The sequence below is a fragment of the Merops nubicus genome, unplaced genomic scaffold (assembly GCF_000691845.1).
Source record: "Merops nubicus isolate BGI_N331 unplaced genomic scaffold, ASM69184v1 scaffold17156, whole genome shotgun sequence".
Lineage (NCBI taxonomy): Eukaryota > Metazoa > Chordata > Aves > Coraciiformes > Meropidae > Merops > Merops nubicus.
The window spans coordinates 1-16,864 of record NW_008615837.1 but is presented as its reverse complement, the minus strand read 5'-3'; the positions used below and the strand labels follow the sequence as shown (position 1 = coordinate 16,864).

The window sequence follows — 16,864 nt, the reverse complement described above, 5'->3', positions numbered from 1 at the left end:
GCATAGGGATCTGTGGGGGAAGGGTCTAGAGCCCAAGTGTGGGGAGGAGCAGCTGAGGGAGCTGGGGGTGCTGAGCCTGGAGCAAAGGAGGCTCAGGGGAGACCTTCTGGCTCTGCACAGCTCCTGACAGGAGCCTGGAGCCAGGGGGGGGTCGGGCTCTGCTCCCAAAGAACAAGGGACAGGACAAGAGGAAAGGGCCTCAAGTTGCCCCAGGGGAGGTTGAGGTTGAGCACTGGGATCAAATTCTTGCCCTGGAGGGTTGCCCAGGGCTGTGCCAGGCTGCCCAGGGCAGTGGTGGAGTCCCCACCCCTGGAGGGGTTTCCAAGCTGTGGAGATGTGGGGTGAGGGACACGGGGCAGTGGGGACCTGGCAGTGCTGGGGAACAGTTGGACTCAATAATTGTAAAAGTCTTTTCCAACCAAAATGATCCTTTGATCGTATGATCCCTTGATCCCAGGGACTCAGCCAGTGGGATAGGGACACATCTCCAACCCCAGCACCTGCCCAGGACACCCTGGGTGTCTGCAGAGGCTGCTGCAGCCCCACCTCTGCCAGAGCTGAGCTGGGGGAGCTCTGGGGGCTCAGAGCTGGGCTGGCCAGGGCACCTCTGGCACCTCCAACACCCGGCTCTGCAGGTCAATATTTCCCTAATGGAAGATGATAAAAGGGAGGAACATAAATTGCTTTTGGAAGCTGGCTACTGCAATGATAGCAGATAAATATGATGAAGCACTTGGCAGGCTCCAGGCTCCTTCTGGTGTGTCGGAGATGCCTGCAGTGGTACTGTACCCATCTGCTTCACTGGAGCTGCTGCCTTTGGGTCTGCTAAACCCAAAAAGGCACCAGATACCCTGCTGCCAGCTCCCAGCCCGTGCTCTGCCACCCAACCACAGCAGCAGGAGGAGGTGGTGGACCTTCATGTTTGAGCTGATGACCAGCAAGGGCCAGTCTGCCCGTGTGCCCAAGGGGCGAGTGCCTCCGTGGGGCCGGGTGGTGTTTTCTGTAGGTGGAAGTTGCTGTAGTTGTGACAAACAGCAGCTTTCACAGAGAACAGCTTTCCTGTAAGTAAAAGCTGGATGTTTCTGAGAAGTCCTCTGAGTAATGTGGTGCAGCTCTTGGCTGCGCTACGGCTGGAAAAGAAAAACCCTTCATCAAAAAGTTCCTGCTGCGGCCATGGCCCGAGAATGCCAAAACCAGCCCCAGTTTGGGGAAGGGGGGGTGGGGAGAAGGGATTTGCTGAGACACCAGGGCCAGGAGCCAGGCATGACCTCTGCCCTGGGACAGGGAACGAGGTCCCCAACCACCCGTGGGGACGTCACCCCCCTCCAAGGCCCACGTGGCTCAATGGCTCCGGCACGAGCCACGCAGCAACAGGAGCTGGGCACCACTGAGCAGAGTCTGGCCCCAGCCTCTTGCCCCCCCAGGGGCCCTTTAGCTCTTGCTCAGCACTGCTCAGATCCCCTCTGAGGCTTCTCCTCTCCAGCTCAGCAGCCCCAGGGCTCTCAGCCTGGCCTGGCACAGAGATGCTGAATACTGGACCTAGGGAGCCCAGCCCTGGACCAAAACCTCCTGAGGTGACCTCGTTGGGGCAGAGGAGAGGGAGAGGAGAACCTCCCTGGACCTGCTGGCCACTCTTCTTCCTGCACCCCAGGAGACCATTGGCCTCCTTGGCCACAAGGGCACACTGCTGGCTCATGGTCAATCTGTTGCCCACCAGGACTTCCAGGTCCTTCTCCACAGAGCTGCTTTCCAGCAGGCCAACCCCTCACCTGTCCTGGTGCAGGGGGTTATTCCTCCATGGGTGGTTTGTGATGGAGACACCCACACATTCCCTTCCCCAAACACCTTCCCAGGCCGTGGAGGGAGTTTCATGGCCACATGCACCTCTGCTGCAAGGCAGGGAATTGGTAGGGGAGGAGCAGAACCTCCTCTCCATGGGGGTGGTGGAAAAGTCAGGAAAGAGCCAGCTGGGGGTCACTCCTGTGTGCAGCTTCAAGTGACATCCCAGTCCCATGTGTCTCAGCAGGAGTTGCCCAGATGGCCTTTGATTTCAGCACTAACTCTTGCAGCCAAGCCCAGGAAGGAGCAAAGAGCTGAGCCAGGGCAGAGGGGCAAGGTGGACACAGCCACACAGCCACCAGGGCAGGGGCAGCACCCGTGGCCAACCCAAAGTGACCTCAGGGATTCAGGATTCAGCTTTTGCCAGCAGAATCCACCTCCTGCTGCCAGCAGGGTAGAGGTTTGATGGGGAGCAGGGACCTGCTGCTTCTGCTCATGCCTAGGCCAAAATGCCCAGGGCAGTGGTGGAGTCCCCACCCCTGGAGGGGTTTCCAAGCCGTGGAGATGTGGGGTGAGGGACACGGGGCAGTGGGGACCTGGCAGTGCTGGGGGGTGGTTGGACTTGATGATCTTATAGGCCTCTTCCAACCAGAACAATTCTGATTCTATGAAAAAATACACCCCAGAAAGTCTAATTTTCATTTAGTTTGGGAAAACTGAACGTTTTTACCCAGAAAATCTGTTTGGTCAGTCTTGTGACAACTACCTGGTGTGGCTGTGCCTCATCTGTGGTTCCTCAGCTGGGATCCTGCAGGGAAGAAGGCAAGAGGGCTGAGCTCTGCCCAGAGCTGACACCTTGCAGGGTGCTCCAGGCAGCCACCCACCACCTACTCCAAGCAAGCAGCTCCCTGAGGTGCCTGAATACTGCAGGAGAAGTTGTTACATGTTAGAATTTATATCTGGTTGGTTTTTTTTTTTTTTTTTCCTTGACAAAAGTAGAAAGGTCAATGACATCACTCAGGAAAATTTAAACCAATTCTGGGTTACTTCATCCCAATTTTCAAAGGAAGCAGAATATGGAAATGTCAAAACAAGCAACACATCATGGGAATTCAAAGCTTATTTTAATTAGAATTATTCCTACTCCAACTATCAATCAAATCATTACCACATTTAACATTATATGATTTTTTGTTTTCATTGAAAGAATCCTCTCTGCAAAGTGCCTGTTGTTTACCAGGCATTAGATTTCACTTCATTTTCAATACTCCATAAAATAGCAGCAGGACAAGAAACACTTAACCACATGGTTGACCTAATTAAAAGAAAAATCTATGATAAATCAGCAGTTTTAAAGTCAGACTGTCAGATTAGAAGTGATGAGAATTAACTGTTTCCCCTGATGAGCAGTAACAGCAACCAGCCCTTTTGACCTAAGGCAGAGGCAGCAGCATGGCTTTCCCAGCTGAAGGGAGCAGGATCCTGCTCCAGAGAGGGCATCAGGGCTGCTCTCACTCACAGCTTACTCACTCTGGCACTCCTGCAGCCCAGGGTGGAGCTGTGCCCAGGAGAGCCTGGGCTGAGGGCCACGGAGCAGGCTGCAGGGCAGCAGCACAGAGTGGAGCCTCCCAGGGCTGGGTCCAACAGAGGGAAGTTCTCAGAGCACGCAGGCCTCAGCCATCCCCACGTTCCAGGCTGCAGTTTGAAGCCTCAAGCCTTGTGGGCTGTGAACTGCAGGGAGAAGGAAACACGAGAGAGGGTTCAGCTACACACCAAGAGCAGCCACCCACCTTCTCTGGCCTCTTTTCACAGAGAAGGCAGATTTTAGCTTTAGGTTATCTCCATGCTTTGTGCTGCCATATAGATACACCCAGTTATTGTTGCTAATATTCCCTACCAACAAACAAACACACAAACAAGAGAGAGAAAAATGGAGGGACAAAATCCCTCCTCTCTGTAAGGTGCATGGCTTTGTAGGTAACAACCCCCCTTACTGCAGCTTCCAGGGCCTGGTCTAGGTCTTCCAGTAAATCTTCTTCATCTTCCAAACCCACTGACAGGCGAATCAGTGTGTCACTGATTCCAAGAATTTCTCTGTCTTCTTTAGGCACTGAAGAGTGAGTCATGACAGCCCTAGAGGAAAAGAAAAATAGCCTTTTTTTCCTAAGAAATCTTTACTTTTATCAGTAAAGATCAAGCTAATTGGTTTCCTGCCAGCATGCCCTGAAATTCCATGAAGGGTAACAACGTTTTGTGTACCACCTGCTGGTCAACCTGCAGGTGGAAGGAGATGGTGTCACCAGTTACTGTCCACAACACCAACTGCAGACAGGTCAGTGCCTTGCCTCTCCCAGTCTTTCAGTACTGCTGAGCTGCAAAGGATGAAGAGGTGCCACCTACAAAGGGGAAAACCCTCAGCCTCTCCATCCAGCTGTTTTTGAATTTCTTCTAAGGAAGAGTATCTAAAAGCTCTGCTTTAGGCAGAGCAACAGCGACAGCCTGCTGTTCCCAGGACAAAAATCTCCTGCTATTTTTAGTTAAACCTTTGAAACTTTTGGTTTCTCAGATCACTTGTCAAGCTGCACCTACTTACAGCAAACAGTTTATTCTCCCTGGCTATGGAGGACACAGGCAAGAAGCTCCTTTCCCACATGTTCTGTCACTGCCACCCACCAATTCAGAGTCACAACCCCATGAGGGTTTTCAGATTTCCAGCTCTTCTAAAACGAGGGACCCAAATGATTTAGTGTGAAAGTTTAGTCACAACTTCCCACGTTACCTTTTTGAAAAGCAAATGAGATGGAAGTCAAACAATCCTATTTTTAGCCTTTTAAGCTAGAGAGGGGCAACTTAAGCAGGCCTAAAATCCCCAGCAAGTCTCCCTGACGAGCAGATGGGTGGGGTGGAGCAGGAAGAATGGCAGAGCTCCTGCCTCGGTGGGGTGACCACACTGCCTCAACACCCCCTCCTCAAGCACAGGCTGATTTCTGGGGTCTGTCATCACAGCTACAAACTGCAGCCCAGTCTCCCAGTTCAAGCAGGGAGGTGTGGAAGTGCTCCCAGCACCCCACTCCCTTATTCACTCCTTTCTGGGGCGGCTGCTGCACGACGGGACGTCCCCAAATCTCAGCGACAGGCAGAACAGCTCAGCTTTCTGTATCAGAAACATTCTACACCTCCCATAAAAAACCAGATCAGAGACTTGGTTGTTACTCTGCAGCTTTTTTAGACTCCTGGGATGAAGGATGACTTACGGAAGCTCTGCTAGGCTTTCATATCCACCCAGGCTCTCGGCCAGAGCAAAAACCTACGGGGAGAATAAACAGAAGTTAACCTAAGAAGCCAGGTTATGAATGCTTAGAATGAACAGAAGTCAGGTTATGGATTGTCTCTCTACAGCTCCCTGACAGGAGGCTGGAGTGAGGTGGGGGTTGGTCTCTTCTCCCAAGGAACCAGCAATAGGATGAGAGGAAAGGGGCTGAAGTTGCCCCAGGGGAGGTTTCGATTGGATTTGAGGCAGAATTGCTCTCCTGGCAGAGTGGTGAGGCCTTGGCCCAGGCTGCCCAGGGAGGTGCTGGAGACCCCAGCGCTGGAGGGGATCAAAAAATGTGTGGATGTGGCACTTGGGGACATGGTTTAGTGGTCATGGGGGTGTTGGGTTGATGGTTGGACTTGATGACCTTAGAGGTCTTTTCCAACTTTAATGATTCTATGAATGTTTAGAAAGAGACAGTTCAGGGAAAAAAAAAAAAGTTTAGGTTTCTTTTTCTATGGATTTTATTTTTTTTCCTATGTTTTTTAGAAATTTGTTCTAAAATAACTTTTATATTGTGAAAGGTATTAGCTGTCCTTAGGGAACAGAGTGCACGTTTAGCAGGCAAGAGCTATTAACACTCACCAGACTTGTTTGAAGAGACACTGACACAGAACTGGAATTAAAACATGCCCATGCTGAGCAAACACAACTCAGAGTGGTGCCTACAACACAGGGCATGGGCCAAGGGGAGGAAGAGGAGGGAAGAAAGCACCCAATCCATGAGTTCTGCCTGGGCAGGCCCAAGCTTTCATTTGGAGAGTTCAGTATTTAGAAAACCAGCCTAAATTTCTCAGTGCCTAGCAGGACTGGTGTCAGTGAAATGGCTGCTGTCAGTTAAAGGCATTTTTAGCACTGATCTTTGAATTATCTGTTGAATTATTAGCCACCCAGATGTATTCCTGGGTGACTAAGTGGCTTTGGAGGGCCAGCTGCACAGAATCCAACACGGATTCACAGTGTGCCTTGTGAACACATCCACTGCCCTCAACATTTCCCTGCAGCCCTGGCTGCTCCTCTCGACTCCTCCTCCTCTTAAAAACAAATACAGCTAAACCTGTCAGCCAAAGAATCCTCTTCTCACCCTGGTTTAAGGACCTGACTCGACTTTGGTACCAAAACAATGGTTAGCCAGGTCAAAGGGCTGAAGTGAATGTACTCCTAAGGGACTACTCTTCCCCAAAAATACTCTCTGGTGCTTTCTGTCAAAGCTGTTAGACCTCCTGTGCCAGGATTAAATGCTTTCTCTCATGTAAAGGGGTATTTTGTGGGAAAACCATATTTTTAGTGAATTCATTTTCAGTTGATGACATTAGCTGGCACATAAGAACGACAGGGAGGAGAAGGAAGTTATAATTTACCTTTGTCAAATATTAACTCTTTGTTTTTCCAAGAAGAAAAAAGCAAAAAGAGCAGCATACAAATTAAACAGAGATCAAGACTGGCAAACACATTAAAGAGGACAGGTGGAATGAACACACTGTGAGGTCAAAAGCCTGTGGTTTAGGTAAAATAAACAAATAACCACTCTCTGAACTGAGGGACTCCCTCCTTCCTTCCTGATTGATGTCATCTCATAAGGGGTTCCCTCCTGATGGGTACCTGAAATCCTGGAGCAGTATTACACCAGCCAGGGCTCTGCTGGTGAGTCCTGGAGGTGTGTTTGCACCAGGCCCTGCAGGAGGAGCAGTGCTGGGCTCACTGCACTCCACTGCATAAACAAGCTTCAAATGAGCTGAGGCATCCTCTTCTTCCCTCTCATTAGCCTCCCATTTACAAATAATCTCTAATTTAGAGATGGGTACACCCAAAAGACTGCAGGTGCTCTGCAAGTACATGGAAAGACTCTCCCCACCCCATGAAAAAACACTTCCTGCCATTATCACCCTCAGAAAGACAGGCCCAAGTCACAGAATCTTGGAATGGTTTGGGTGGGAAGGGACCTTTCAAGGTCATCTGGTCCAACCCCCTGCAGGGACAGGGACATCTGCAGCTAGAGCAGGGTGCTCAGAGCTTCATCCAACCTCCCCTGGGATGGTGCCAGGGATGGGGCAGTGACCACCTCTCTGGGCAGCCTGGGCCAGGGGCTCACCACCCTCAGCTCCAAAAATTTCCTTCTATCCAGCCTAAATTTCCCTGTTTTCATATCAAACCATCACCCCTTGTCCTATCCTAACAAGCCCTTATAAAAGTCCCCCCCATCTTTCTGCCAGGCCCCCAGCAGTCCTGGCAGCCCCCAGGGGGTCTCCCCAGCTGGAGCCTTCTCCTCTGGGGCTGCCCCAGCCCAACTCTCTCCTGCTGGGCTCCCAGCAGAGGGGTTCCCCCCTCGGGGCATTGCTGGGGCTCCTCTGGCCCCGCTCCAGCAGGTCCCTGGCTCTGCTGTGCTGAGGACTCCAGAGCTGCCCCAGCACTGCAGGGGATGCTCCCCAGAGTGGGGCAGTCCCTCCAACATAGTAAATTATTTACTATCATTTACCTTTAAATTCTTGAGAAAGGCAGCAGCATGTTTGAGGCTCCCTTTGATGTAAAAGGTGACCATGCCAGGACAACCAGTACACTGCCTCTTGACCAGCTCATGCTGGGGGTGGGAAGGCAAGCCTGAAACGGGCAGAAGCTGCATTAATTTAATCACCACCACTTCAAAGGGAAAAACAGCTCAGCTATGCACTCCCAGCCAGGGTGGACGCCTCACCCAGAGCCACCGAGCGCGAAGGGTGCACGGAGAACACGTAGGGTTGCAGGACTCCCAGCCAGAGCTCTAGGATGTCACCTGCCCTGCAGTGCTGCCACCCTACCTGGGAAGATGACCTTCTCCACTCTGGAATGTGCCTCCAGGAACCTAGCAACAGCCAGAGCATTGTGGAAGTGTTGCTTCATCCGGATCTGTAACGTCTTCAGACCCCGGTTGCACAGGTAACAGTCGAAGGGAGAGGGAACAGCCCCGAGAGCTACAGAAATGGAAACAAAATCCCCCTCAAAACCAAAATGTTGGGTGTTTTTAGTACAACTAAATAAAAGCCCTCGTTTCCAAACTGTCTGAAGTCAGAAGGAGATGAGTGGAAGGACACTTCATGGAACCCATCATCTCACACACATGGAAGCCCGTTAATGAGTTGAATGAACAAGAAGACTGAAGGATTAAATTTATTACACATAAAATACCTTTACTCTTCCTGTTGTACACAGAGGGCAGACACAAAGCTGTCCAGAAATCGATTCATTATAATTAAGAGGCACTAAAAATTGTCAGAATCAACCTGGGTAAGAAAGTTCTGCAGCCACACTGCTCAGTTTTCTAGAAGTAGGTGGGAAGCAGAGACCAGGGGTGATAACTCAAGAGGGAGAAGCCACCAGAAGCTGTCACGTTGGCCTAAGGGCACCCCACGTCCCACTGGAGGGCAGGGGAGAGAATCCAGGTTCTCACACCCAAGTCACAGCTTGCTCTCCACATTTCAATGCCCAAGTTGCAGCTCTAGATGGATTTTCTACTTGGGCACATGCAACGTGCTTCCCAGGAGGAGCTGAGTATTTGCCTAGGATTCATTTCAAGCTATTTCCTATGTTGACTACTTACAGTTTTGTAAGAATTTGAGCCTTTCGTAGAGGTCATCACAGTTCACTGAAACCAGCCCCATCACAACATCACTATGCCCTAAAAACACAAGGGGAAGACAAGATCAGGCTCAGCCAACTCCAGGGTTCTGCCACAAACCCCCACGTCCTCAGGCCTGGTGCTAACACAGTCCCCTTTTTGCTAGCCACGAGGCTCCCTCATCACCCCAGCCACCCTGCCTGTGCAGCATGGGCATCACCAGGCAGGTCTCAGCTCAGCAGTGTGCTCTGCTCTGTGCTGCACATGTCCCCAGACACCTCCCCAGCCCACCACCACCAGCAGCAGGATGTTGTACAGGGATCAGAATGCCCCACGGAGCAGGGCCAGGTGCTGCCTTAGCAAGAGGGGGCCAGAAACCCCCCCCTGCTGCCAGCCCCACCAGGGACATGTGGCTATGGCACAGCTACGTGTGGCTACATCACATCAGCTCCAGGTCTGAGCTGCTGGGGACAGAACATGGTGAACATGTTGAATAAGCTCACCATGAGCCAGCAGTGTGCCCTCATGGCCAAGGAGGCCAGTGGTCTCCTGGGGGGCATGAGGAAGAGTGTGGCCAGCAGTGAGGTGGGAGGGTGGCCGAGCCTGGAGCAGCTGCCCAGAGAGGCTGTGGAGTCTCCTGCTCTGGAGAGATCCCAAACCCCCCTGGGCACCATCCTGGGCACCCTGCTGTGGGTGAGCTGCTGGAGCAGGGGGTTGGGTGAGATGATCCCCAGAGGTCCCTTCCAGCCCCACCCTGCTGGGATTCTGCAAATTTGCCTTTGGACAGGCTCCAAAACAGCCATGTGAAACCTCCTTGAACCTTAATGTAACTTCTGGCAACCTTCTACTGAAGTCACTTGTTTTGTTGCAGTGAAATCAAAGCCAAGATGTCTCCAAACACCTCTAGATTTACTACCTGGAACCAGGTCAATACTCCTTCTCCCAGGGATAGTTTAGGAGCCATGAAGACTAGTGGTCTATTCAATGATCCATCTCCTCTAACAGTCCATCTAAGAGTTCCTGGCCTGTGTGAGCTGCCCATAGCCAGAATGGCTTCTGAAGAGGCAGCAGGAGCTGTGCTGGAGGCTGGTACTTACCATTCATGTACTTGGTTGCAGAATACATACAGATATCAGCCCCCAGGGACAAAGGACGCTGAAATGAAATGAAGAGAACAGGTCTCATTAAAGCTTGGGTGCACTCTGGTTCCTTTCAAGCTATCCAGAAATTCTGTGATCCAACATGGATAAGAACAATAGGTGGAGAACCTAAAACCCCACAAACCTGAACACCTTAAACACAGTAACCTGAGAATGAAGACAGAGTTGTGACCAACTCAAGACTGGGGATTCTAGGTAAGCACAAGAAAATGAACCCACAATAAAATGTGATTTAAAAGCAGAAGTCTAATTCCCATGGCTTCAGGACAGGAGTGACTGGACACACAACCCGTTGGTGTTAACCACAGCAGTAAACAGAAGCCTCAACAACATGTGCAGGGTTTTGTTTGCTGGGGCTCTGGCTCTTCCCCACCTCCCCCTGCCCTCCCAGAAGCTTCTGAAGGACAGGCAAGAAGCAATGAACCAGGTATTTTGTTTTAATTGGTCACTAAGTGAAGGACTTTGCACATAATCTGAACATTAGGAAGAGGGAAGAGTTACCAGCAGGTTAAAAGGTAATGCAGCAGGCAGATGTAGAAAGTCTGGCTACTGCTGCCAGCTCAGACATGCCCAGCTAGTCAGGAATGTGGCTAGTGGGCATTGCCAGCACAGCACCCTGAGCCCCCCTCAACCCTGGGGTCTTTTCCACCCCATATCACTCTGCAAATCACCCTAAAAGGATGATTTTCTGAGCACAGTGTGTCAGCAGAGTCTGGAGGGGGTTGAAGACATGACCTACTATGCTTACTAGAATTAACCATCACAACAGGCCAATAAAAATTAACCAGCTGACACATCCAGATGCTCACTTTTCTTCTTCCTCAGGTCTTTGCAAAGTAATAGACACTGCAGGGGGATCACCAAGCCTCTGCTATGCACACTAAGGTCTCTTCCAACCTAAAGGATTCTATGATTCTACACGACAAACCCAAGGGCTGCTTTAGCTAAGCAGTAACACTTGCTGTAAAGCTCTCTTAATTGACAAAGATCTCAGTGCCCTGAACAAACCCAAAGACATCTTGCCTCTGGCACTCACAGGAACATTTTACTCCAGACACAAACCACAAGGGATTAGCTTGGTCCCCCAGGAAATACACACAGACATTTCTAGCCACTGTTAAGATGAACAGAAGTCCAAAGTTTATGATCCCAAAGCATTTTTAGAACTCCAGAAATTGTCTTCATTTCATGTAGTCTGACTATAAAAGTTATGCCAGTTGTTAGAGGTCAGAATTAGAGATTTCTAAGCCACATGTTCACCAAAATACTGAAGTAAAAGGTAACTTGAATGCCTCAAAGAAAGATTTAACAAAGTTTGCTTATTTTAGCTTCTTCTCCCCTTAACTTTTTTACAATATCAAGTGGTTTGGAACAGATCTTAAACAGCACATACAAAAGAATCAGTATAAAAAGGCTGAAGTTAGAGAGGGCTTTTTAACAGGCCTGCTATGATTTGCATCAACGAGCACTAAACCCCTCAATTTCTGAGTGTCAGAGGAGCTCTTCTCCCAGTGGCTGCCCTGACTGTTTCAATTCACTGTGTTTATGCTGCTGAGCTATACTGGGTTTGCTGGTATCCTACTGGTCTGGGGCTAGCTAGAAAATGCTTCACACACCATCTATACTCACGTAAACAGCATCAGGACATGGGTTGTATTTAGCAACAGAACAGGGTTGGCAGAGACCTTCAAGATCATCCAGTCCAGCCATGACCCCAGCACTGCCAGGCCACCAGTAAATCTCACAAAGATCAAAGCTTGATCAAACTTCCTTGGTGGTGCTTCCATTTTAAAAATCTGTGAATACACTGAACCAATGGGGTAGCTGTGAAAAAACCAAGGGCTCACCTGGAAATATGCAGACATAAAAGTGTTGTCTACTGCTAGAAGGACATCTTTATGCTTGTGGACAACATCTGCACAGGCCTGAATGTCAATGACCTTCAGCGTGGGGTTCGTGGGCGTTTCGATCCAAACGAGCTGCAGTAATTAACAACACAAACCATCAGTTGGGTGATTTACAGTGCAGGGGATGACCTCTGTCAGTTTTAAGGTGCTTCTCAGTGTTAACTGGCTCAGTGGCAGCTTCCCACGTAGGTTTGCAGAGTGGAAATACCACCATGTCCCTGCTGAAGGAAGGTCGAGGGCTCTTGGGAGAGGCAGCGTTGTTCACAAAAACAACTGATATGGGGGAAGAACGTCAGAGCTTCTGAAAACCAAAGTGCACCACATCTGAAGAAGGCCTGACCTAGCCAGAAGTCTTTATGCACAAAAATCTGTAAGCTTTTGTCAGCTGAAGGACCTTCCACTAAAGTGAGGGATTATCTGCTCCAGTGCCGCAGCATCTTCTCCTTCCCCCACCCTGGTGTTCCCTCTGCTGTTTGTTACTTTTCCTCTCCTCCTCTCTGTTTTTTGCCCTTCTTAAAATGCTCTCAGTGAGGCACCACAAAGGTCACCCAGTGGCCTGGAGTGGGGACATCCTGGAGGCAGCTGTGCCCCAACCTGTCCCCACAGAGGCCACCCCTGCAGCCCCCTCTGCTTGACACACCCCCCTGATCTAAGAGCAAGAAGAAAATGTAACAACATTAAGCAAGCTCAGCACCTTCCCTCTCCCCTACCTTGGTCTCTGGTGTAATTGCAGCTTCCAGGCATTTCACTTTTGAGCAGTCAACAAAAACTACATTCAAACCCATTTTCATGGCGACGTTCCTGAAGTATCTGTTTGTGCCTGAGAAAACAAAACACCCAACCACACAAACTAGCAGAGAGACACAAAACAACTCCATGAACTTCCCTGCGTGGATCTCCAGCCTCCTGTAGCCATCCATGGCAAAGCAGGAGGGTGCAAATTTATGCTGTGCACCAGAAATGACACGTTAGTAAGGGTTTTACTCCTAAAAAGATGAAAGATTGATGGAGTTTTAAACAGTGTGGAAAAGTAATCATGGAAATGTGGAATCTGAGTGATTTATGAAATGCTTTCAATTAACAGCTCTGGAGTTTTTTGATCAGAAAATTAAACAGACTGATTTTAAAATTAAATAGACTAGTTTTTAAACATTAAAACTAAACACTAACCTAAACACTAAGTTTTAGTAAGAATTAAAGACTAGTTAAGTGTTTAGCTAGTTAAGATTCTAGTTTGCCTGCTTCTAACTCTTCCTCCAGCCCCTTGTCATGCACAAGGCAGCAGCTCCATTTTTTATACCCTCTTTCCCCTGCCCCACTTTTTTGTAACTTCTTTCCATCACATATTTTCATCTTTTACACTTAAATAAGATTGAGAATCTGGGAGCAGAAGAAACAGGAAGAATCACCAGTGCTGTGCTCATCATTCCACTAAACAAACATAGCAAGGACCACACAGAAATGGTGACTTCCTTCCCTTCTGTCTTTGAAGCCTTTCCCTGGAAAGATTAAAAGAAGAAACCAGAAGCAACCAGCTGATCACAAGATGTGCAACCCGCTGACTATATGGCAGCACTTCCTGGATTAAAAATTAATTCATTAAGTCTCCCTGCCAAGGTTGCTCAGCTCCAAGTCCCCAAGAGCAGCAGCTCGCAGCCAGCCACAGCACATGTGGGGCCTGAGGCCTCCTGAGCAGAGCATCACAAGGATTTCACCAGTTTTTTAAGGAAACAGTTTTATTTCTACCATGTGTTAGATTCTTTCCTGTGCTGTAAGTTGGGAAGTTTCACATAGGCTGTCCCTACAAATATAAAGCACAGAGAAGTTGCTTAGTCTCATGTACTTATTGACAGCATGCTACAAAAAGAGGTCATGCTGAAAGTGGCCTTTTTAAGAACTTACAGCAATGGCTAATTCAGAGATGTCAACTACCTACAGCTTCTCCTCACACCTCCCAAAGAACTCCCAAAACTCTGTGTCTCTTAAACACAGTCCAGGGAATAAATTTTCCAGAGCTGCCCAAGAGTTTTTCCTTTTATTCTACTGTCACCAGATTGTTTGGGTTGCACTTAACCTATAAAATCACTGAGTCCAACTGTTCCCCCAGCACTGCCAGGTCCCCACTAACCCAAATCCCTCAGCACCACATCCCCATGGCTTCTAAACCCTGCTCTTCACAAAAACCACACCAAAAGCTTACCAAAGAGCAGGGACACGTGCCAGCAGCCACTGACTCACCGACTGCTGTTACAGGGTTGAAGCATGAAAGGCTGCACAGTGCAAGCACAGTGTAAAAACCACCCATGGCAAAAAGGAGCCAGGATGGGCAGCAGAGAGGAAGCAGCTGATGGAGGACCAGGCTGTGGTGGGCAAGAAGAGGAGCAGGAACAGCCAGATGAGCAGAGCCCAGGAGAAAAGCAAGCAGGAACTCCGGGGACAAGGAGCACCTAATATCCTAGGGAAGGGGCTGAAGGAAAGAGAAGGTGAGACTGGCCCTCAGGAACAATTTGTTCCCTGTCAGAGATGTCCAGGGCTGTGCCAGGCTGCCCAGGGCAGTGGTGGCATCCCCATCACATTGATATGCACAAGCATCAAGAACTGACTGGCAAACACCATGGCTCTGGGTGATGGGAAAGCTGACTGCTCCTTCTGAAGTGTTTTCCAGCTCTTCCTTGGGAAACCACCACCTGTTGCCAGCCTCTCCAACCTCCCTCTGAAAACAAACCAAGCAAACAGAGGGAGACAACAAGCTTTGCTATGGGTGAAACGTGGGCACAGGGCACTGAGGGCACCAGTTGTCACAGGGCATCCTGGCAGACCAGGGACTCTTGGCTGGCATCCACCTTTTGAAGGGCTTTGGCAGAGGTGGATGCACTCTGGCTGTTACTGGGGAGTTTCCTGGAAGAATGGATCAAAACAAAAAAAACCTATGCAAGACTAAAAGCTAGGAGTGGGCTGCAGGACCAGTGAAACTCTCAGAAGACATGGGCACAGCAGATCCAAGCTGTGCTCTCAGGGGAGACATGAGCTGGTTGTCTGAGACAGCCCAGCCAAAATGCTGGTTGTTAACAGGTCAAACCTGGGAAGGGAACAGCAGAAATACCAGAAGCTGGAAGGCCCAGCTACACTGAGCTGCAAGGGGTCCTGCTCTGCAGGGCAATCTGCACAGGGCCAGGATGTTGCTATTTTCCCCTCTTTCAAGCATATTTCACTCATTTGCTCTGTCTTTAAAACCTCCCTTTTCAGTGTTTGGGTTCCTATCACCAGACAGGAGTGCTCTGTGCTCTCATGGAAAGGTTTTAAGGAAGTGAGGTCCTATGTGGGGAACTCAGGAAGTGCAGGAGAATCACAAGTAGCCCCATTTAACCATTTGCCCCAGGCAGCTCAAACCCACGTTTGTGCTTTACATACCTCCATAGACATCATCCATGCAGATAATGGTGTCCCCTGCCTTTAACAGGTGAGTGATATTCAAAGTAGCAGCTAAGCCAGAAGCATAAGCTAAACCTAAAAGAGAAAAAAGTGAGGACAGGCTGTCTTTTAATGCAATACAACCTCGTCCTACTTGCCTGTGCTTCCCTTGCTTTGCTTCTCAAAGGAACCCTTGTGCTTGTCACACAGGTCCTCTGGAAGCAGACGCCTGGATCTGGCCACGTGGAACCCGGGCCACGTGCCTGGCACCAGTTGCTGCCCAGCTCCTGCTCCCCTCTGCCTCTGGAGGGTGGGCTCAGGGCTTGGGTCAGCCCCGGCCTCCCAGTCTGCAAGCAGGAGTGCTGCAGAGAGCCCAGACAGGGAGCTGAGCTCCCCTGAGCAGTGTGTGACCCCTCCAGCTCCTGCCCGGGGCTGGGACAGCCTGGCTGCCCTGCCACTCCTGCTGACAACTCCTCAAGCTGCCCTGCCACTCCTGCTGACAACTCCTCAAGCTGCCCTGCCACTCCTGCTGACAACTCCTCAAGCTGTCCTTGCTCCTCAGGTTACACCCAGTGCAGACAGCCAGGGGACACAGACGCTGCTGACATCTTGCTTGAGGAACCTGTTAATTGCTTACAGTATTTAGCTCCATCTAGTGCTGCCACAGCCTTCTCCAGGCAATTCCGGGTAGGGTTCCCACTCCGGCTGTAGTCATAGCCCTGTTGGGAAAGCAAGAGAAGAAACCTGATGTCAGAGAGAGCACAGAGAAAGTTCTGCAGAGTGACAGTCCTGGATTCCTTCAAAAGCCCTCGCTCTGCACACCGAGGTCAGGCATCCACCTCCTCCATGAACAGCAGGCTGGTTTGCTGCCTACGTCAGGCTGCTGTGCACAACATCCAGCTGGGCATCCCCAACCTAAAAAATGGTTTCCAGGGGGAAGTACCAGTGTTAGTCAGGTTCTCCTACTCCTTCCTAGGTATGCACCAGTGCTGGGGAAAAGGCCTCGGGCCGACACAGTTCAACACCTCCTCACATCATCAGGGAGAACGTGTCCCACCTCCACGATGCTCTGCTTGAAAGATGCTGTAGGGTGCTGGCCAGTGACGACCTGTACCCATCAAAAGCTCCTGAATGCTCAAACCTTTCCCTGGCATGCAACCAAACCGAGTTTCGTGTTTCGCTGCAACAGCTTTTAGGTGAATAGGGAGAAAATTTAAGGAGGCAAAAACCCACTCATGCATGCAGGGATGCACTGGTCGCAGAGACAACCTGGCTAAGCACGCTGGTGTGGGTGCACGTTGGGGCTTTCTGTTTAATCCCGTGCAGGAATCCGGCAGACTGCTCTCACAGAATGTGGCCACTCTATCCCCAGGGCGTGTCTCCTCCTTCTGTGGTCTTCTTCAACATTGCTACCTACTCACAAGCATTCACAATTTTAGTCGGGGAAAGCGGTTTTCTGCGGAATCAAAGATCACGAGGCAAAGTCCAGTTGCCCAACCAGCTCGGCGGGAGGCTCCGGCCTCTGTTTTGGAACAAATACTCCTTTATCGGTGGCAAACCTGGGCCCTCGTGAGTCTACGGTTGGCGGGGGAAACCTCACGGCAGCTCTACGCAAACACTTCCAGCGTTTTCTACGGTACATCTACCAAATACTCGCGGAACACCGAGGCGCTCAGGGGGGCACAGCGAGGCCGGCGGAGCC

At 50.2% G+C, this 16,864-nt stretch overlaps 1 protein-coding gene across 1 annotated transcript; it reads right to left on the bottom strand.

The window, feature by feature from the left end:
• Positions 1–3,489: 3,489 nt before the first annotated feature.
• Positions 3,490–15,881, bottom strand: CTH (cystathionine gamma-lyase; the record flags this gene model as incomplete). The annotated part of the gene is made up of 12 exons (XM_008942667.1): positions 3,490–3,510; positions 3,677–3,710; positions 3,769–3,912; positions 5,034–5,086; positions 7,569–7,690; positions 7,888–8,040; positions 8,667–8,744; positions 9,782–9,839; positions 11,692–11,823; positions 12,462–12,571; positions 15,163–15,258; positions 15,800–15,881. Coding segments are annotated over 12 exons (1,083 nt in total), but the record flags the coding sequence as incomplete, so codon positions are not given.
• Between the last annotated feature and the right edge of the window lie 983 nt (positions 15,882–16,864).